The sequence below is a fragment of the Heteronotia binoei genome, chromosome 4 (genome assembly GCF_032191835.1).
Source record: "Heteronotia binoei isolate CCM8104 ecotype False Entrance Well chromosome 4, APGP_CSIRO_Hbin_v1, whole genome shotgun sequence".
Classification (NCBI taxonomy): Eukaryota; Metazoa; Chordata; class Lepidosauria; order Squamata; family Gekkonidae; genus Heteronotia; species Heteronotia binoei.
In genome coordinates this window covers 63401024-63421997 of record NC_083226.1, presented here as the reverse complement: position 1 = coordinate 63421997, position 20974 = coordinate 63401024, and the positions used below count along the sequence as shown (strand labels likewise).

General features: G+C 42.0%; 1 protein-coding gene across 7 annotated transcripts; it reads right to left on the bottom strand.

The window, feature by feature from the left end:
- Window positions 1–2059: 2059 nt before the first annotated feature.
- Window positions 2060–14014, bottom strand: FXN (frataxin). 7 transcript variants are annotated; one of them, XM_060237431.1, is made up of 7 exons: window positions 13923–14014; window positions 13053–13123; window positions 12739–12932; window positions 11189–11286; window positions 9452–9572; window positions 5913–6010; window positions 2060–2344 (listed from the first exon to the last, which is right to left on the bottom strand). In XM_060237431.1, the coding sequence occupies exons 3-7, from the start codon at window positions 12883–12885 to the stop codon at window positions 2191–2193; spliced, it is 618 nt and encodes a 205-aa protein (XP_060093414.1). In that variant the 5' UTR covers window positions 12886–12932; window positions 13053–13123; window positions 13923–14014; the 3' UTR covers window positions 2060–2190. The 7 variants fall into 7 exon arrangements, with proteins under 7 accessions (XP_060093414.1, XP_060093416.1, XP_060093417.1 ...); XM_060237433.1 differs by lacking the exon at window positions 13053–13123 and having other exon boundaries at window positions 12739–12935; XM_060237434.1 differs by lacking the exon at window positions 13053–13123 and having other exon boundaries at window positions 13888–13932.
- Window positions 14015–20974: the final 6960 nt, after the last annotated feature.

Genomic DNA, 20974 nt, shown 5'->3' with positions numbered 1-20974 from the left:
TAAAATATATTGCAGGTAGTATGACTCAGGAAGACATCCATCAAGGACACCAACAGTGAGCTAGATGAACCAGTCTGATTAGGCTGCTGGTATATTCATCCTTATTACCTTCTTCCCCATTCAAGCCCATCAGACTTGGTGAAAAAGTCTAAACCAGAGAAGCAGCTGCTATGACCAAACCTTACATGTTATTTTTCATTCCAGGTGCAAAGAAAACATTGTTCTAGGCCATGTGCTGCTTACATGGAAAATGTCATTAGGCCAGAAATTTTGTATTTTCATGAAGCTCTAAAAATTTAGCCCAATTGCCATTAAATGTTGTTTCCTCCTTCCATCTATTGAATTGTATCCTTTTCTTCATTACTAGCCTATTGTTCTGTCCAGGTTTCTACATATAGTGGAGCTGAAGTTTTTTACTGCAACTTAATTATAAGGCATTTGGCAATAACCATTCAGATATTCACCTTCAATTGACTCCATTCTGTTTTTCATTTCAGTTTTTTCCCCACCCCTTTTCACATTTTCCTTGTCCTTTTTTATATATTCTTTTCATCCCTTTCTTGTTCTTGTTTAGGACAAGGGAAGAAGGTAGCTTATGGGAAGAAAGAGATTGTTTAACAGAAAGCACTTTATATCTTTAAAGTACCAATAATTTTAAATTAAAAATTTTAAATGAGAGAAAAAGCTGCAATTAACTTAGGTTACAGAAATATGGGGTAAAACTTTTTTGAGCATCTGACATAGCTGCTATGTCCTGCTGTTGTTATAGCCCCGGGTACTTCAGCATTTTGATTACAAAGGAAAAGAACTAGAGTTGCCCTGTCAGAATTTCAGCATAGATGCTTCACTAGATAGATAGGAAAATAAACCATTCCTGTTACTGACATAGCTTGGGACAACCTCTCCAAAGAGATTGATACAGAAGCACCCCAAGGCTGACAGACTAATTAGGAAACACCAGATGTTGTCAAGGGCACAAATCTCCATACAAAGGGTATTGGGCATGTCAGGCATAATTATCTCAGTCAGTCCTTGGTTCAGTTTTTTCCCTTAACAACACAAAAACTGGATATTAGGCAATATGTTTAAAATGAGTTTCCCAATAATTATTGTTTACCAAGAGCTCTTCGATCATTCTGAAAATTATCTGCAATTGACAAAGTAACATATTATTAATCTGTTGCTAGTCCTACAGTTCTTACAAGCAGTTAACTGTATATCCAGTAAGTCTCATTTCTTCTTAGTTCTATAGCAGTGTAATGAGGACTTGCTTGTTGTTTCAGTTAAGAGCACAGTGCTTCAACTCCTAATTCTAAGAGATCAGTGCAGCTAGTGGCCAAACTCACATCAAAAGTTGAAGACCCCATATGACTGTAACAGCCACTGAAAAAAATGTTGCAGGTTGTGGTGCTCTACAGGGGTAGATGGAATACAACCCATAAAGGTGGGTTGAATGTAGTGTTGCTCTACAGGGTTGGAAACATGATACAGTAGACAGGAGGGGCCAACGGTAGCTCTCCAGACGTTTTCTGCCTACAACTTCCATCAGCCCCAGCCAGCATGGCCAATGGCTGGGGCTGATGGGAGTTGTAGGCAAAAAACATCTGGAGAGGTACTGTTGGCCACCCCTGCAGTAGACTTAACTCCTTGGACTTACCAATGATACTAAATGCTTCCATTCATATGGCTGCTGCTGTTGCCACCAGGTGGCATCCATTGGGCTTACTCACATGACAAACACAAACATTATACTGATAAATCCAGATGGTCAGCTGTGCTGGTCTATAGCAATTCTACAAACATCATACTGCAGCAAAGAGCGCTCTCCTGTGGACATGCTTTTTAATGAACTCCAACTGAGCTAAGTGACATTTGAATATGCTTGACTTCACAGCAGTATTGGTTACATTTTTACAGTCCCTTATAAATGGGAGAGTAGTGGATTCTGTTGAGAAAAGCTCTCTAGCTGTGCTATCAAAAGGACAGCATAATATGATAGCAATCTCCAATGCCAACCTTTGGAAACAAGACAAAAGGGAGGAAGAAATAACCAAACATACCAAGCTAAAGAAAAATATATTAATTTCAGCTGTTGTACAATAATTTTTGGAATTTCAATTCAAACACATCAAAAAGTTGAGGAGAAAAGGTGGGAAAGAAGGAAGACCCCATGGGTCAAAATCTAAGTCATCAAGTATGTTTTCTTCCAGCATGTGCTAAAGTTGTTAAGTCCAGTTTAGTCTTTAATGCAACTGAAAGTTCCTTTGTCAGTAGTTCATGTAGGGACACTCCATCATGAGAATATACCCAGTTTTCCCCAGTCCAGTCATAACGTTTGGGGCCACTGTGAAATCATAAACAATAACAGAATAAGCTTAAAATTCAAACTATGACGACAAAATATATAACTGATTTTGCCTGGATCTATCTCCACAAAAATTGCAGAAATGAGATTAGGCCAGGAAATGACAACAATAGAAGGCAAGAAACCTGGAAAAATCTTGATTCTGTGATCAGACTTCAAGAGTGTGAGTTCTTAATTCTCATGAACACAAACAGGACTTTCACCTTGTCATGATTGGGATCCTAGTACATTATTGAGGAGGAAGAGAACATAGGTGACTGCTTCTACAATAATGTATGAAAAGGACTGAATTTTGCACCTCTGCTATGGGGAGTGGACATATGGAGATAAGAGTATGAATCTCCTGGTTTAAGATATACATGACATCCTACCTCCCTGCGTTATGGCAGAAATACCCAATGGAATCACTGACTTCAAAAAAGCACAGGAACAGATTGGAGGCTGGTGTGGCCTGAATAAATCAACATCCAGCCTCACTTCACATGTAGGTTTGCCCCCCAACCACCATGAAACAGACATGGATCAGACTTAACCAAACATGATCAGTGAACTGAGACAATCCATAGGTTCCCATGCTGCCTTCTGTCCATTTCACGCACATTGCGTTTTTTTTCTTTTAATTACCACTGAACCACAAAGTAGAGCTTCCTCTTTTTACCTACCAATCAGGATTTAAAATCAAGATATTAGAGCACTGAATCCTGTTTTGTGAGAATGGCAGAAATGTGTGGAGTGGAAGATTATCACACACAAGAATAAGGGGAACACATGAACCCTAGAAGCTCCCTCCTCATTCATATAGCAGCAAACCATGGCTTTTCATAATTCAAATAATGCCATTTATTCCAGCCATTGCAAGATAAAAACCTTGTGCGATTAGCTGGTTATCATTTCCCTAACATATATATAGTTTGCAGGATATCACATTTGATCCTTCCTTAGAAGGCAAAATTGTTGTGTGAATCACTGTAGGTCAATAATTAATCACTCATTTATGGGGGGAAAAATAATTTAATACTTAGCTCCACAACATGAAAGACAAAGATACCCAAACAACTGCCCCAAAATGTCTGTCTGAATCAGCATTTAGGCACACAGATTTCTTGTGTTTAGGATTGTCACTGAACATATTTAAATATATTAAAGTGACTATATTAAAGTGAAGCCAGTGATTTCAGTGGGGGTATTAGATATAACCAAAGCATTACATCTTTCCCTTTTCATTTTTCAGCCCTGGAAACTCTGAGTAGACCTACTGCCCAAGTCTGCTCTGAAATTTGTCAGAAAATAGGAATGAGTGCAGAAATTTTATTTGGGCACCTTTCAGTTTGTTTTATTCTTTTGTTTGTAGAAACAGCCCAGCAGAAACATATTTGCATATTAGGCCACACCCCCTTATGTCACCAGTTTCACGCAGGCCTTTTTTGTAGAAAAAGGCCAGCAGGGACTCATTTGCATGTTAGGCCACACTCCCTGACACCAAGCCAGCTGGAACTGCGTTCCCATGCGTTCCTGCTAAAAAAAAAAAAGCCCTGCATGTTTCCTTTATTATATTAATTCAGTTTATTATTTTGTTTGTTTTTAATGGTGTCAGACAGGAAGCACATTTCTGTCTAAGTTTTTTTATTTTCCATCCACCTATTGCTTCCCAAATGTTTGCACATGGCACATTTATTCCTGAAGCCAATGTTTTCCCTTGTAGGCTTATCTGCATTGCCACTCTGAACCAGAATTCCCTCTAAGCTGAGTTAGCATGAGCTAGCTCACAGATTTTTAGCCTCCAGCTCACACATTTCTACCTTAGCTCAGGAAGGACGACCCCAGAGCACACTCATTTATGCAGCAGCTCACAACTTTTAATGTCAGTAGCTCTCAATTTTAATGCCAGTAGCTCACAAAGTAGAATTTTTGCTCATAAGACTCTGCAGCTTAGAGGGAACATTGCTCTGAACATAAGTATTGCCACGGTCAGATCTTATGGAATGGCCATCCAAGTATGTCAGGAAGCCACCTGGAATTGTTCAGAAGACCTTTTATTGTACATGACTCACCTTTCCTACAGTTTAGGGTCACTGAATGATTTTATAGTTTTCAGCACTGCTTTAACAATGCCTTGAATACATTTATCAGAGAAATAAACTAGAGATCTCCAACAAGGAGCATACTGGCTTCTGCAAAGCACTCACGCAGCCACTAGAAGATCCAGGAAAAGACCATAAAGAGATCTGCAGCAGGCTTTTCCTTTTTGAAAAAAGGTTTCATTTCATAGAATTTCCTCTGTGCTACACTTAGCAAACATCTTCCTTTCTGGTGCTCTTCCTAGTCCATGTTCCGTTTCTAGAACAGGGTAAAACTTGATAGCTTGCCAGGCCGGAGTAGCAGTTCAGGGTATTTCCCATTACTCCAAAGCAGCTCTCATTAAAGTAAAGGTGGGCAATCCTTGTCTCAAACATACAAATAAGAGATTGGACCTCTTGACCAAGAGTTTCCCCTGTCAAATATCAGGCAAATAGTGTAAGGATCTACATCTTATAGGTAATTATTATTCTTACCAGTACACAAAAGTATGAACTGAAGTAAGTTCTGTCCTCTGTCCCAAAATTCTCAAACAGGGACTATGTCAGTTCAGGTTTATTTCTTTTAGACAGCATTTAAGTTCTCTTATGTGCACTAAATAATCAAAGAGTATTAATAATGGAAAGCAAACAGCTTTAAAAGGGGATCAGATTCATGGAGAATAGGTCTATTAGTGGCTACTAGTCATAGTGACTGAGGGGAGCCTCCACATTCAGAGGCACTAAACCTCTGAGACCCAGTGCCATAAGGCAACAGCAGGGAAGGTCTTGTCCTCTATGCCTTGTTGATGGCCCTCCAAAGGAACTGGTTGGCCACTGTGTGAGACAGGACTCTGGTCTAGATGGACCACTGGTCTGTTCCAGCAAGGCTTTCATCAGTAGGATAGAAAATGCAGCATGATGGCATTTCCATGCATTATTTTTGCAAGTGTTAGGAGAGCAAGCATGTAGCTACACTATGGTGGCAGTGCTCTCTCTGATGGCTGAAAAAAGAACTATAGAACAAGTCTTGTTTGTCCTGGCATTCTGCAACCGGGATAGCACTGTGGCAGGTGCAATTTGACCCTTGCTTTTGTTTTGTTCATTTGTGGTCTGATTTTCAAAGTAGTTAGCTTGAATTAGCCCCAAATGTTTGCTCATTCTATTGAATCAGAGTGAAATATTCTGAGAACTGAGTAGTCAGTTTCTGTAACATTAAGAGATTAAAATACTAATATTTCCCACAAATTCAGTGCTACTCTAGGAATAGTATCTTCTTATCATAACAGGAAAATTGTACTGGTAGTTCAAAGGATCATACAGAGAAAACGAGGACTTAAAAGATTTTACTAGCACAATTCAATTCATGATGTCAGCCTGGCCATTGTCTGGATTAAGCTTCTCAAAGGGTTGTCATAAATGAACACCTTTAAAATGCAGTTCAGTTCCGGTGTAAATTTTCAGACTGGCCTCACCAATAAATCTCTGCTTACCTGGTTGGGGAGGACAGCCATATCTGTTTGTTTGGAGTCTGTTTGTTGATCACATATGTTCCCATGTTTCCACCTAATTTAACTGTTAGCACTCCAGTCTAAAAAATAAACACAATGTTTCTGGTTTTAAGTACAATTCCAATCATTTAATCTGCAGCAAAACTGAGTTTATAGTGGCATAACATCAATTATTTATCAAGTAAAAAGTTCCTTTGAAGTTAAGCCTAAAGGAACCCAGTGTATTAAATTATATCTGCTTTCAAAATGGAGTTTCAAGAATAGGACTGTAGGTACAACTTGTAATTTTTCTTTCATGCACATGTCACCTGACTGCCTGTTGTAAATTAAAAATAGATTAGCCATTTGTTTTCATACTGAATTCTATTTGTTACTTTAAACTCTACTTTTCTAACTGAGACGCAAGGAGTTCTACTTAATTTTAAAACAGTGCAATAAGCACAGTGTAAGATATAATGATATAAGACTGGATTACAAAATCACAAAATAATGCAATAAAAACCGTATAAGACATGCCATTCCATAAATAATGTGAAAATTAGATTACAAAAATTAGAAAACAATGCTGAAGAGCCACAATCTCAACAATGAAGCCATGTGCACATCTGAATGGTACCATGTTCATACAGTGGAGTCTCTGCAAATGAACTTTCTATTCGCTTACAGTTATGACTTATGAATCGTCGTCAGAGAACCCCCTTCATACCATCCAGACACATCCAAAACATCATTGTAAGTCCCACTATTTTTTGGACTACATAAACTCTCTGACGCACAACATTGATCTAAAGCAGGGGTGTCAAACATGTGACCTGGGAGCTGAATCAGGCACCTGGAGGATTCCTATCAGGCCCCTAAGCAACTGGCTGTCATTTGCTTCCCTCTCTCTCTCTCTCTTGCTTCATTCTGCATAACAGCTTGCTTTGCCAGGTTTGCTCAATCACAGAGAGCTACAGAGATCCATTGGCTGAGGCTCCTCCCTTGGGGAGGAAGGGGAGGATAGTTTGCTTTGCCAAGCTCTCTCAATCACACAGCAGAGCTACTGAGCCAAGCCTCACTTCCTTCTATTGGCTGGGGCTCCTCCCTCTTATCCCCTGGGGAAAGAAGGAAAGAGCCAGAGCTTCCTTTGCCCAGTTCCCTGGATCCCATGGGAGAAATATCATGAAAGCACCTTTAAGACTAATGTATGCTAATGTTTTAAGGAGGCTTTAAGGTTTTGAAAAATCTTTGTGTTTGTGTCCTTTATAAAGTTTATATCTCTGCTATCTAATCATAAATAGGTACACACATGGCTCGGCCCAACCCGACATGGCTCGGCCCAAGAAGGTCTCATTTATGTCAGATTCGGCCCTCATAACAAACGAGTTCAACATCCCTGATCTAAAGGTTTATTTTAATGATCCTGACTTGTGCAGTGTATACTTCAAGGAAGCCATTTGCTTTCTCCAGCACTAGACAGGCTGCAGCTAGTCCTGCACACGTGTTTTCTGTGCATGGCTGAATCAGCTTGCCTCATGCAACAGCAGGACTCTTCTTGAGTCCTCCAGCAAGGTAGGTAGGAGGCAAGCTTCAGTCCTAAATACTTCTGGACAGGTGAAGACCCTTCCTGCCTCCTCCCCTCTCCCCAGCTTTCCCCTCAAGGTCTGTGCACAGCATTTTGCTGCTGTACGCTTGGGAGGAAGAACATAACATATATTTGCTGCTGTTTTTCGTAGCCTCAGCTTCAGTGGGATGTACTAAAAGGAAGGACAAGATTGCCTGCTAGGAACAATGGGGAGGCTTGAAAACCTATTTGATATAATGGTTGCATAGGTTCCATTGAAATTGGCCAAGTTAATCAATCAATTAACAAAGTTTTACTAATATGTGACATAAATCAACAAATGTTTCCACAGATGGTGACAGTACCTTTACACATTAAGGAAAAATCAGCTAGGGAAAAAATGGTGCTATCACAACAACAAAATAGCACATTGTATTCTATTTTACCCACATTTCTAGTACAGCATAAAGCTATTCAGGGCTGCACAGATATTAACAATTTCTACTGATTGTATTATTAAAGAAGAGTCTATTTCCAGCACAAAAAAACTGAAGCCTATTTGAGACAGAGAAAGTTCAAATAGTATTTTTTCAATTGTGCCAGATTCCTCGTCTGATGAAGTATGCTTAGAGAGCACACGAAAGCTTATGTTCTAAATAAAACTAAGTTGGTCTTAAAGGTGCAATCAACTCCTATTTTGTTCTATTTTTTCAACAGTCTCTGCTCTTTTCTGAGTTTTGCCACCTTGTGGCCTTGTTCTGCAACTAACCTTCTGCTTTGAGCATTGTGTGTTATTCATGATGGGCTTAAGGCTAAAAGCAGGGCCACAGCCAGGCTTCCTTCCTAGACGAAGCTTCAAAACATTAAGGGGAAAATCAGTTTTTCTCTGATCAGCAGGGATTACTTATAACCATCTCATCTGTCTTGGGTGTCTACATGTATGGCAGATTTCTAATGTTAACAAGTCTTAGATCACTAGGAAACACGTCCTTTTGTTTTACCTAGACTTGTACCAAGAGCAATTAACAGGTAACTTTTATTACCTGTTATTGGTTTCTCACTCAAATGCTATCCAGACCAAATGGTCTTCCAGTTTATTCCACTATTTTGCCATTTGATCTTAACTTTTGTATCAGTTTACACTCTTAACCCAGCAACTATATGTATTTCAGCTCACTGTACCCCATCCCCTCGTCTGAAGAAGTATGCAGGCATACAAAAGCTTACATTCTGAATAAAACTTTGTTGGTCTTAAAGGCGATAGTTGACTCCTACTTTATTCTAGAATAAAAGGAGTTCATATGATGACCAGAAGCTTTCACTTGCTTTAATAAATACTGAGATCAACTGATGAGGAAATTAGCCTGCTCTATCCCCTAAGACCCTACAGAAGTTATTTTGTTACTGGCATTGCCAATACTGCAGTGTGTAGAATTGTGAAAGTGGCAAAAACAGCCCATGTACAGACAAAAGAAACCTTCCAGCACATCCATGGGGGACCCTCAAATATGCAGAAAGCCTCCCTTTCACCCCCCCACCCCCAACAACAGGGGAGCAACACTTTGCCCAGCAATTGTTAGGCTGAAGGGATGCTGCTTGCTTTTCTTAAGCCTTCAGTGTATTTTGAGGTAGGTGAGAGGAAGCAGAGGCAGGTGATGGACATTACTAAGAGTATTCTCCAACCCCATCTGCTACAGCTCTCCAGGATTCCTCTCCACAGTATGGGGTCTGCCCCTATCAACTTTTCTTTGCAAGGATGAAAAGCACTTCCTCTGATCTTAAAGAACAGATTCTGAAGGAACTTCTTAATCTGTGGGAACAGGCACTCTAATGAAAAACAATCCTGTGGCAAAAAAAAAATAGAAATAAGGAGTTGGAGATGCTCACTAAGGCATGAATCTGATGAGCCCAATTTAACCCTCACCCAAGGGAGAAAAAAAATCTGTAAAGTCATCTGTAAAAACTAAGCAAAATTTACCCCAAAGGAGACATCATAATCTTCAGGAATAAAATGCTTGTCTGCCAAATCCTCAAAGAAATCCATTAAAGACTCCAGTGTTTCTTCAGCAAGTTTTTCATAGGTAGTCTCATCTAATGAGCTGCAAGTGTCATGTAAAGACAATTAATTAAAATCCATTCAGAGATTCTTCTATGAGAACACTTTAAAACTAGTGCAAAACAGTCAGTACAATCCTAAGGACACTTTCCTGGGAGTAAGCTCCATTGAGTAGACCTGAGAACTATTCTTAATAATGATACTGACTAGACTGAATAGAGATAACCCAGTGTGAAGATGTGTGTTACAATAAAACATAGGAAATACGTCAAATGTTGCAGAAAGTAAGCCATTCAGTTTAGATATTTATTTCAACACATTCAGCTACGTAACTTCCATTTACATCATTAGGATTAAAAAATCTGAATTAATATTGTAAATTTTGATTATTAATAGATTATGTAGATTTAATCTCAAACGAATAATATACTTCAGAAGGAAAAAAATCATTGTTATTGAATAATACTTTAACATGTTATAGAAGACATCCTGTACTGAGTATGAGAATCCTTTTTCTACAGTGCTGTGTGGTTTTCATAAGTACTTGAATTAGAAGTAACTGACAGGGTTTTTTTTAAAGTAATCTCTTTACAAGGTAATCAAGGGCACCTTTTAACCAATGGAAATGTTTAAAAATAGACCAGAGTAACCAATAAATTTACTAAATGCTGCAGAGCAAAAATGAAATGAAACATACACAAGGATAAAACCCCAAAAGTAGTTAACAAAATAATTTCTGGGAACAATTTCCCCAGGCATGCTTGCCACCTTACCTACATGGGATGCTAAGAGGATGTAGTGTACCAGCACATAATTTCAAGGACCCTTTGCCTATTTACCTTTGTGCAAAGGTATGGATGTCTATGCTGAAGGGAAAAAAGCAGTGCTGGAATATTTGGTCCAGCACCACAATATAATTGTTTTCAAATAATTATTTCCTGTTAGACCACCTGAGTGGGTAAACATGCAGATGTGCTTCTAAACAGGAGAGGGACACACATATACCAATATTAATTTAAATGTATGGGACTGCCACAGTATGAGAATTATATTAAAGAAAATCTCACCATATGCCAAGAGGCAACAAAAAGAGCTTTTGCAATAACTTGGGGAAACATCTGGTTTATACTGTAGAGTTCCTTAAATTCTTAATCCTGCCAATATTTCCACAACAAAGTAACTTATGCTCATTTCGGTAGGGAATGAACAGAACTAAGGGTAAACTGCACCATATATTTCCCCCCATGTTGTCTGCTTTGATCAGAATCACATGTCCATTCCAAGATGGTCACTTTAAAAAGTCTTAAGAGTTTATGTTGCTGATGACCGATAGTATGGATAGAGAATGAAACTGTTCTGAATTATCTTGAGGAATCTGTAGCCTAAAGCCTGCAACCCACACACACACCTTCCCATCATAAATAAAAACTAGTCAAACATGTTCTCTCCCACAGCTGTAATAGGAAAGAACGTAATTCAAGCTGAGCAAACTTGTAGCATTGCTGTAGAATTATGGGCAAACTGACTGCATACTGCAGAATGGCAAAATATACAGTGTTTGTTGTGGAAGACAGATGCTAATTTTTGTCTTACATATTTAGGTTTGAGAAATCTTCAAGTTACCAGTGATATAAATGGCCAGTTTTAAATACAACTTACCTCTTGTCATTGACCATTCCTACACATCTTAAACACATCAGCTGAACAGTCTTGGTTTTGACCATCAGAACATGGTCTACAGAATGATAGCGAGAATCCTATAAACAGTAAAGAAATTATGAAATATACCTTGGCTTGTGAAGCCAATACATTTGCTGGCCTCACCACATTTGACTTTGTAGAAAAGTGATATTCAATAGAAGGTCAAATTAAAGGGCCCTCAAGAAAGCAGTGTGGTTTGGTGGTTAAGAGTGCAACACTATAGTCTGTAAGACCCAGGTTCAAATCCCCACTCATTGTCACAGAAGCTTGCTGGGTGAACTTGGGCCTGTCACAAGCTGCATTCACACTACACTAAATACTGCGTGTTGCAAATGGATTTTTACTGTGTAAGAATAGCCAAAATTCAGTTGCAAAATGCATTATTTAGTGTGGTATGAAGCACCTACACACTCTCAGTTTAACATATCTCACAAGGTTGTTAGTTATTGTGAGAATGAAACAAAGGAGGGAAGAATGGTCATGTTGGGCTACCACTGGTGAAGCAAACATGGTATAAACCAGCTAAACTGAATAAATACACATCATCCACAAGTTGCAGAAATATGTCCTAGAGGGAAGCAGTAAGCCCTTTGGCTATTATTTATATTACTTTAAAAGTGCCCTTACAAAATACAGTACAAATAAAAAACAACAACAGTATTTTCTCCTAGATGAAACCTCTAAATTTAACTGAAACTGACTTTTCGTTGAAAGTGCTTCCAAAAGCCATATATTGCCTTGCTAATGCAAAAACTGAATTACTGAACTGTTGCACTCTATAACATTTTATCCATGGAAGCCCATCTTTTCCATTTATGTAGACTTATGTAGTCCATATTAGACAGAAACATCATTGTGCAAGTTGCCCATGGACGAACTTAATAGCACTTGTGACTTTAATAAGCAGTCTTTCCTCGGCCTGCCTCCCATGCAGTAATGGCTCATGCCAGCTTCATCGAACTCCAGTCTGGCCTCCCTTCCAGGGCTCCAGAGCCGAATATTTGGCGAACAGTTCTCCTACTACTTCCCCATCTCACACACTGCATACGGATGCAGATGAAGGGACTAATATTTTCCGGCGGCCTGCATTCTGCAGCCTTCCTCCACATATGGAACAAACGGTAACATCTAAAAATTTCTGTTAACCATCCAGCAATATAACTGGAGAGCGATTATATATGCATTGAAGGACAACCCACCGTAATGCATTCCGAAACAAAGAAACTGACTCCTGCGCCTCCTTGGCGTTAAAACACACACAAACCTGCGCAAACAAGCAACAAGACCTCCACTCTCCATCTCACAGACAGCCCCAGCGACAAGCTGCGGCTGCCTCTCCGACTGGAACACTCTTCAGAGACCCCTTTAGCCAAGTGCACAGAAGCTCCACTTTTCCGGAGAGGTAACCTTTTGCCACGTTCAGAAGCACATTCCTTGGCAGCGGTCCCCTTACTCCCTCCCAAAGAAGGCGCTTGAGCCTTCCATTCATGCATGACCTGACCACTCACCGGCCGACTGTAAAGAAAGGAAGAAGTCGCTATTTTCCCCTTTAGGGGTCGCGCTGCCTCCTTTTGCCGCCAAAGGCCCTGGCTCAAGCTGCGGACTGGCACTCGCGCTGACGCAGAGAAAACACAGGCTGTGCCGGGCCTCCACATCCTACACGCCGAGCCCTGCGGGAAGGCCCCGTCTCCTGCAGCAGTTCCTGCTTGGTAACAACCGAGAAAAGAGAAGGCCCAGCTAAGACAAACTGCTGCCCTCTTGTGGTGCCACAGAGCACATGCAGCATGATCATCACGCTCAATTTCTGAAATAAGAAGCCTACCTGGGCTCAAACCCGCCAGCTAGCATTGCCCTTTGTCCCCGAAACGTTTTCAGATTCTAGAAGGGTAACTACTGCATAAGGAAACCCCAGACAATGGAATTCCACTTATTAAAGAAACTTAGCAGCTACAAAACAAGTTCAGCAGGTGAAGCTTTCCCGACTTAAGAGTGCGGTAATGGGGAAAGGTGAACTTCTGCCTGCCATGAAACTAGGGTTGCCAGCTCTAGCTCTATTTTTGGAGGTGGGCAGGGTTTAGGGAAGGGAGGGACATCAGTGAGGTTAACAAATTAAAACATTTCTCCCTTTCTCTTCCCCTCTCCCTCTCCCTCCCCTTCTCTCACTGCACTCAGACACACATACATATATTACACACACTAGAGTTGCCAAGTCCAATTCCAGAAATATCCGGGGACTCTGAGGGTGGAGCCAGGATACTTTGGGAGTGGAGCCAGAAGACATTGGGGTGGAGCCAGGAGCAAGGGTGGGACAAACATAATTGAACTCCAAGGGAGTTCTGGACATCACATTTAAAGGGACAGCCCACCTTTTTAAATACCTTTCTTCCATAGGAAATAATGAAGGATAGGGGCATCTTCTTTTGGACCCCTTGGTCCAATCGTTTTGAAACTTGGGGGGTATTTTGGGGAGAGGCACTAGATGCTATACTGAAAATTTGGTGTCTCTACCTCAAAAGACAGAGCCCCCGATACCCACGGATCAATTCCCCATTATTCCCTATGGGAATCAATCTCCGTAGGGAATAATTGCCCAGTAAACATTTCCCTCTGCCACTTTCTGATGACTCTAAAGCAGGGGAGGGAGAGGACCTTCAAACCTGCGGATTGGCAACCTTCTCACTCACACACTTACTGGGTGTGGTACTGCTCTCTCTCTCTCTCTCTCTCTCTCTCTCACACACACACACACACATGCAGTTGCTCTGAAACTAAAGCAAAACAAGCATTGCTGACCCTTCCCGTGAAGTACTTCCTGCTCAACTTTAAAGGCACAGAGACACACAGACATTTTGAAATGGACCTGTTTGCAGGTTTCTAAACCTGCCAAAGACCTAGAGCTGCATGGTGGCTGAGGGGGTGGGGCTTCCCCCACTGGCCAGCTGGCTGGGGGCAGGGGGAAGCCTGTAAAACCTGGGGATCCCCCGCTGGAACCTGGGTATATGGGGAAGTCTAACACACACACATACACAGCAGAATACCCTGCCCTTTCTCACCAATCCTCATTGTCTTTGTACTGACAGTAGAACAAAGTATCCAGAAATGTCTTGGTGCACAAGCTTGTGTATCTTGACAGGAACATTCCAAAAGTATTCAGGTAAGGAGTATGGATAAGTACACTGACTCTCAGTTTGTTTCTACCTCATAGCAGTGTCTGACCACAGGACTAACAATGTTGACCAGGTTAGACACCTCATGGTATAGCATAAGCTCACTGAAACTTTGGGATATGAAAAGGAAGCTGTTTGCACTTGGCATTTAATATTTCTCCCATTTTTTGAACCAGAACTGCCCCCCCCCCCCGAAACAGACAAGCCTTTGGGTTTCGGTGACAAGCAAATATCACCTGTATTCAGGGGTCATTTTATGTAAAAAGAGATGCTGGAGCTCATTAGCACAATTTATTTGTATAACTAATTTGCATATGCCACACACCCCTGATATCACTGAAAGGTATACTAAATTATATCAACTCAGCATCAACCTTAAAATGCTTCTTATTATAATTACCATAATAACACCTTACTCCTATCATACTTTTTAAATTACTTTATTCTATGTGGCCACAGTGGCTTGATGAAGATTTCCATCTGTCTGCTTGATATGTTTTGGTTATTTTCCTATTTTTTTGGGGGGGGGGGCGCGGGGGAATATTAGAAACTTTGTCAAATCTTAAAGTTTAGCAAAATTCTCATGGGGGTTTGAACAATGGAGCCCAGATACAAATATGGGGGGAGGGGTTAAGCAAGAAAGAGCACAATGAAATTTAGAGGTTCCAGAGCTCTGCTCCTGTGAGCTCCTGGTCAAAATGAGGCCTGCCTGTATTGATAGGGTTGCCAAGTCCAACCCCAGAAATATCTGGGGACTTTGGGGGTGGAGCCAGGAGACTTTGGGAGTGGAGCCAGGAGACACTGGGGTGGAGCTAGGGGGAGGGGGGAAACGGCGTCGGGGAGCGTGGCGAGCTGCCCCGTCTTGGAGCGGACGCCGCCGCTGCGCAGCTGCCGCCTCTTCTCCACTCGCCGTGGCTGCTCCTCCGAGATGGGCTCCGCTCCGCCTCTGGGGTGGAATCGGAGGGGGGGTGGAGGCGGGCCGGGGGCGTGGCGAGCCGCGAGTCTGGGTCCTAGAAGGGCCCGGATTTGCGGCTCGCCATGCTCCTGGCCTGCCTCCGCCCTTCCCTTCTTTGGTTTTGCCTGCGCTGCTGCCGCCTCTTGACTGCTCCTCCGAGATGGGCTCAGACTGAGCCCATCTCGGAGGAGCAGCTGCGGTGGGCGGGGAGGGGGCGGCAGTGGCACGGCGGCCTCACCCGCTCCAGGACGGGGCGGCTCGCCATGCTCCCCGGTGCCATTTCCCCCCTCCCCCGCTTCCATTTTTTTGGGGAGCGGGGGAAGAGGGTGGAAATCCTGGGGTCCCCTGCCAGGGTGGGAGGGTTGGGAAGCCAATGTATTGATGATTTTTTAAATAAGAATGTGGTGTTGGATGAAACTCACCTGGAGCACAAGCTGGGAGAAACAATCCGTTGGTCCCGATACTTCCAAGTTTGCCATATGTTAGAGTCTGTTTCTTTCAGACAATAAGGTATTCTCACCTAAGTCTCAGGAAACCTTTGTAGAACTTTCATTATCTGTTGTTGCATATCTCTCTGACCAAAAAACAAAATTTTACCATAGTCTGATATTTTTCTAAAAGCGGAGACACTCCCTCACTTCTGTAATATGGTTTTGATGTGTCTCCTCCCCGCCAAAAAAAAAATAGGAGTTTGCTCATCCTGTGCATTTCTGTGCATCTGTGTAGTATATTTTGTCAAATTTAACAATTCTTATTGCCTTCCAAGCCACTATGTACTTTATTGACATACTAGGCCTATTTGTATAATTATATTACCTCTGTACTGTACCTACTTTATGAACCGTGCTTGTGTGATTCTGATCCTAGGTGGGTTGTGAAGTTCTACTATGTCTTTTTGTGGGAGGGGTTATGGGTTTAGTATCTTGTGAGCATAATTTAACATATGCTGTATATAATTCAATAAAAGCTGATAACTGGGAGGCGAGAGAAGCTTCTTGGTATTTGCCATGATCGTAACAGGAAAGACAGGTTGCTATATTCAGGAATTCGCTTGTATAATTTGAAGGTTCATTTGCTTTCAACTCCTTTCCAGGCACAGTATGTTCATTTTTTAAAATGCACAGAAATGACTCAGCAAGTAGAAAAGGAGTGGCCAGTTGGCCTATCAGGGTTTTTGTGCTTCATTTGTGGCAAGTAGTGATATCTAGTGCTGGCTGAAAGAAGTAACAAAATATTCTCCCCAATGTTGGAAGGATATGCTCTTTATTGGAGAAAAACCTTCAAAGTAGAGGAAAAGCCGCAACATTAAATAAATAAATACAAGGGAACCCACATTTATTTGGCTTTTTACTCAGTGTGGAAGGATTGCGTATATAAGTATATAAACAAAACTATTCTGGACTAGATTAATGGTCTGTCTGGTACAGCATCTTGTAGCAAGTCACATAGCATAGCAGGGCCAGCTGTCAACTGTCCTCACCTGCTGACTGTTCTTCAGCATCTGAAATTGGACACATTTTCTCTTAATCTGGAAGTCCCATTTGGCTATGGTACCTACTAGCTAACAATTGGCCTAGTTTCCAGAAATTGATTGAACCCCATTTCAATCCGCCTGAAGCAGTGGCTACCAGCACACTTCATGGCAGTGAATTCTCCAAGACAATTATCCATTGTGTGAAGTAGTATAACTTTTTCCCTGTCTTGAATCTACCGCCAATCGTAGGGTGGCATTATGGGAGAGGAAGAAGAAAATTTTTATCTACTTTCTCTAAACAATACCTAATTTTGCAGGCCTCTGTAATTTCACCTCTCAGTCACCTTTCTTTTAAATTAATAATACCAGAATGTTTTAGCCTTGCCTTATATGACTGATGCTCTAATCTTGCGAGCAAAGTAATAAACCATTATGTAACTTCCTATCCCCAGTCAAACACAACAAGACTTAATTTTCAGGGCTAAGTTAGCATTTCAGGGTTTCTTGGGGATTTTTTAAATAACTGAAAAACAGCTGTGGGATGGTATGAGGCAGGGGTGACCAACGGTAGCTCTCCAGATGTTTTTTGCCTACAACTCCCATCAGCCCCAGCCAGCATGGTCAATGGCTGGGGCTGATGGGAGTTGTAGGCAAAAACATCTGGAGAGCTACCATTGGCCACCCCTGGTATAAGGAGAGGAGATTGTCATCTTGCTAACTCAGGATGGTTGCTTTTGGTTTTTTGAGATAGAGGAGCATTCAGTCACCAAGGTTGCCAGCCTCCAAGTGGGTCTTGGAGATCTCTTGCTTTTACAATTGATCTCCAGCTGGCAGAGATCAGCTCCCCTGGAGAAAATGGCTGTTTTGAAGGGTGGACCCTATGGCATTGTACCATGTTGAAGCCCCTCCCCTCCCAAACCTCCTCCCTCTCCTGGCTCCATCCCCAAAGTCTCCAGGTATTTTCCAACATACAGGGGCGTAGACTTTTCAATTTCCCGGGGGGGGGGGGGCTGGGGCCCAGCCAGAGGCATTTGATCCAGTGACATCATAGGGAGGGACCTCCATTATCACTACCTATGAATTTATAGAGAAACTCCCTCCCCATAAATTTAGGGAGCACCCCCTGTAAGCCAAAATGCACTCAAAAGAGGTTGGGGAATTAACAGGTGGGCAACTGTAGCTCAAAAGGATCTAGAATCTATATATACAGGATTCGACTTCCAGAAATTCTTACTAAATTTACGAAGGACACTAATTAAGTAAAACAATTATGGTTTTATTACAGAGAACTATAGATCACACATACAAGATAATGGATGCATACAGCACACATATAGACCTAATACAAATAGAGAGAAATATACAGAGGTAACACAAGGATGGACAAACAAGGTGATAATTACCGATCGTAGTCTTCGAGGAAGGCTCCAATGGCGACGAATGAGGGAGATGGGGGAAAGGACCCTCAACTGATCAGGTATCAGGGGCATATCTAAACAGCAGAACTGGGGTACTGTCAGATGTACACGTGTGAGATATTGGATCAGAGGTTATAAAGTCTACCTTGGCCCCTAAGAGGGTAGGAGCTTCAGGGGTGGATGACAAGTGGTCAGATGGTACATTACCTCAGAAAAGGGGAGGCTCCGAAGTGACCATAGGGGCTGGACTTGTGTGGTGGGCAGTGGCCAGTCTATTCTGGGTACCTGATTGGATGCCCATATCCAGCCAATGAGCGGACCTGGACCTGGTTACCTGATTGGGTTTCCAGGTAACAATGGGTAGGGGGAGGCTCCAGTGTGACAGTTGGGAGAATTAAAACAAGCTATACAAACTTATCTAAAAGTGACACTAGATAGCCGAATTGATAACTAAGGTGACACTCGATCTATACAATTACTATGGCTCTGAGTAGGGTTGCCAAGTCCAATTCAAGAAATATCTGGGGACTTTGGGGGTGGAGCCAGGAGACATTAGGGGTGGAGCCAAGATCAAGGCTGTGACAAGCATAATTGAACTCCAAAGGGAGTTCTGGCCATCACATTTAAAGGGACAGCACACCTTTTCAATTCCTTCCTTCCATAGGAAATCATGAAAGATAGGGGCACCTTCTTTTGGGGCTCATAGAATTGGACCCCCTGGACCAATCTTTTTGAAACTTTGGGGGTATTTTGGGGAGAGGCACTAGATGCTATACTGAAAATTTGGTGCCTCTACCCCAAAAAACAGCCCCCCCAGAGCCCCAGATATCCGCGGATCAATTCTCCATGATTTTCTATGGGAATAAATCTCCATAGGGAATAACAGAGTTCCCAGCAGACATTTAACTCCCCTCCCCTCGCTTTCTGATGACCCTGAAGCGGGGGGAGGGCCTCCAAAGCGGGGGATACCCTGCCCCCACCATGGGGATTGGCAACCCTAGCTCTGAGTGAAGCTGTTCTTCCTCTTCTTTACTCCTCTGCTGGCACCATCCTTTGTCTTGGGTTCTGTTGGACAAAAGCTTAGGCAGTCTGGCAGGATCCATGCCTAAGATAAGCTTGATTGCCTTATGCAGAAGTTGAAGCAGCTGTTGGATACGTGTATCTCTTGCTTTGCTGTAATGGAGTCTAGAAAACAAGATTGATTCTGGTGGTGTTAACCTTTGGTTCTCTGAACCATGTCTGGAGGTGCTCTCCTTGATGGCTCATGGCTGTGTGGCTTCTTCCACTGCAATGACCGAGACAGTGCATGCACGGAGCGGCTGGAAGCTCGTCTATAGTTCCGGCTAACACCCATCCAGAATGCTGCTGCAAAGCTGAGACTTATAGTATCCACATAAGTCTTAGAAACTGTGGGTACAGTCCACTTTTTAGAGCAGATGTGTGCGAGTCAAAACTCCACGCACCCTGCCAACCAAGCTAGTGATCACGATGTCCATGTATATGAAAAGTAGGGAGCTTTTTCTTACACCCCCCAACAATGCCCATCGACTGGGCCAATACAGGAAAAGGTGGGAGTTTGCCAGTGGTTATAGTGGTATCTCAGAGGTCTCTTGCTGTGTCCTGTTTTAGAAATTCACTTTTAGAATAGTCACTTTAATATCTGCAAATATACATATCATGTGCATAGGACAAACCAGTGTCACAAATTTGACAGTAAAAGGCAATACAGAAAAGCTTTAGGGGAACATTTTATAAGTTTCCCTGGACGTTCACTTGCAGGTGCCATATTAATCATGTAATCCCTGCAGCTTCTAAATTGCTATAATAGCACTTCAGATTTGTCAAAGTGTTTTATAACTTTTTATTCAAAAAAAAACACCATGTAAAGTAAGCCACAATAATATTGTTATATGCTAAGGAACCAGTTCATTTTAGTTGTAGCTACCTAGGTAGGGTTGCCAAGTCCAGTTCAGGAAATATCTGGGAATTTGGGGGTGGAGCCAGAAGACATTGTGATGGAGCCAGAAGCAAGATTGTGACAAGTACAATTGAGCTCCAAAGGGAGTTCTGGCCATCACATTTAAAGGGACTGCACACCTTTTCAGTGCCTTCCCTCCATTGGAAATGATGAAAATAGGGGCAACTTCTTTTTGAGCTCATAGAACTGGACTCCACAGTCCAAACTTTTTGAAACCTTGGGGGTTGTTTTGAGGCGAGGCACTGGATGCTATCCTGAAAATTTGGTGCCTCTACCTCAAAAAACAGCCTCTCCAGAGCTCCAGACACCCACAGATCAATTCATCATTATACCCTAAGGGAATCGATCTCCATAGGGAATAAAGCAGTGTCTAGCAGACATTTCCCTTCCCCCCGCTGTTTTCTGATGACCCTAAAGCAGGGGGAGGGGCTCCAAACTGGGGGACCCCCTGCCCCCAACTGGGGATTGGGCAAACTGGAAACTGCAGTGTACTGATTAGCAAACACTAGAAATAAACCACTGCATTTTTACATTGCAAATAAATGCTTAAGCAATTTATTTAATAATGATGCAATTATATTATTATCATCACAAACCAAAATTCATTAAATGTTCATAGAAAAATCAAAAAGTTATTTCACACTACTTGTAAGGTAGTACTTTCAAAATCAGAATATTTCACATCACTCTTGTAAGGTAGTGCTTTACAGTCCACTGTCTCAGTTCTCCTTTGCTTGAAAGACGTAGACAGT

Excerpts from the sequence above, each read along its gene's own strand:
- FXN (XM_060237433.1), bottom strand. The coding sequence starts at position 13,983 with ATGTGTGTGTGTGTGTGTGAGAGAGAGAGAGAGAGAGAGAGAGAGAGC. Across the intron at positions 12,936-13,922 it reads AGAGAGCAGTACCACACCCA|CAGGAACTGCTGCAGGAGAC; the intron begins GTAAGTGTGTGA and ends GTTGTTACCAAG. Across the intron at positions 9,573-11,188 it reads GGAATGGTCAATGACAAGAG|CTCATTAGATGAGACTACCT; the intron begins GTAAGTTGTATT and ends TGACACTTGCAG.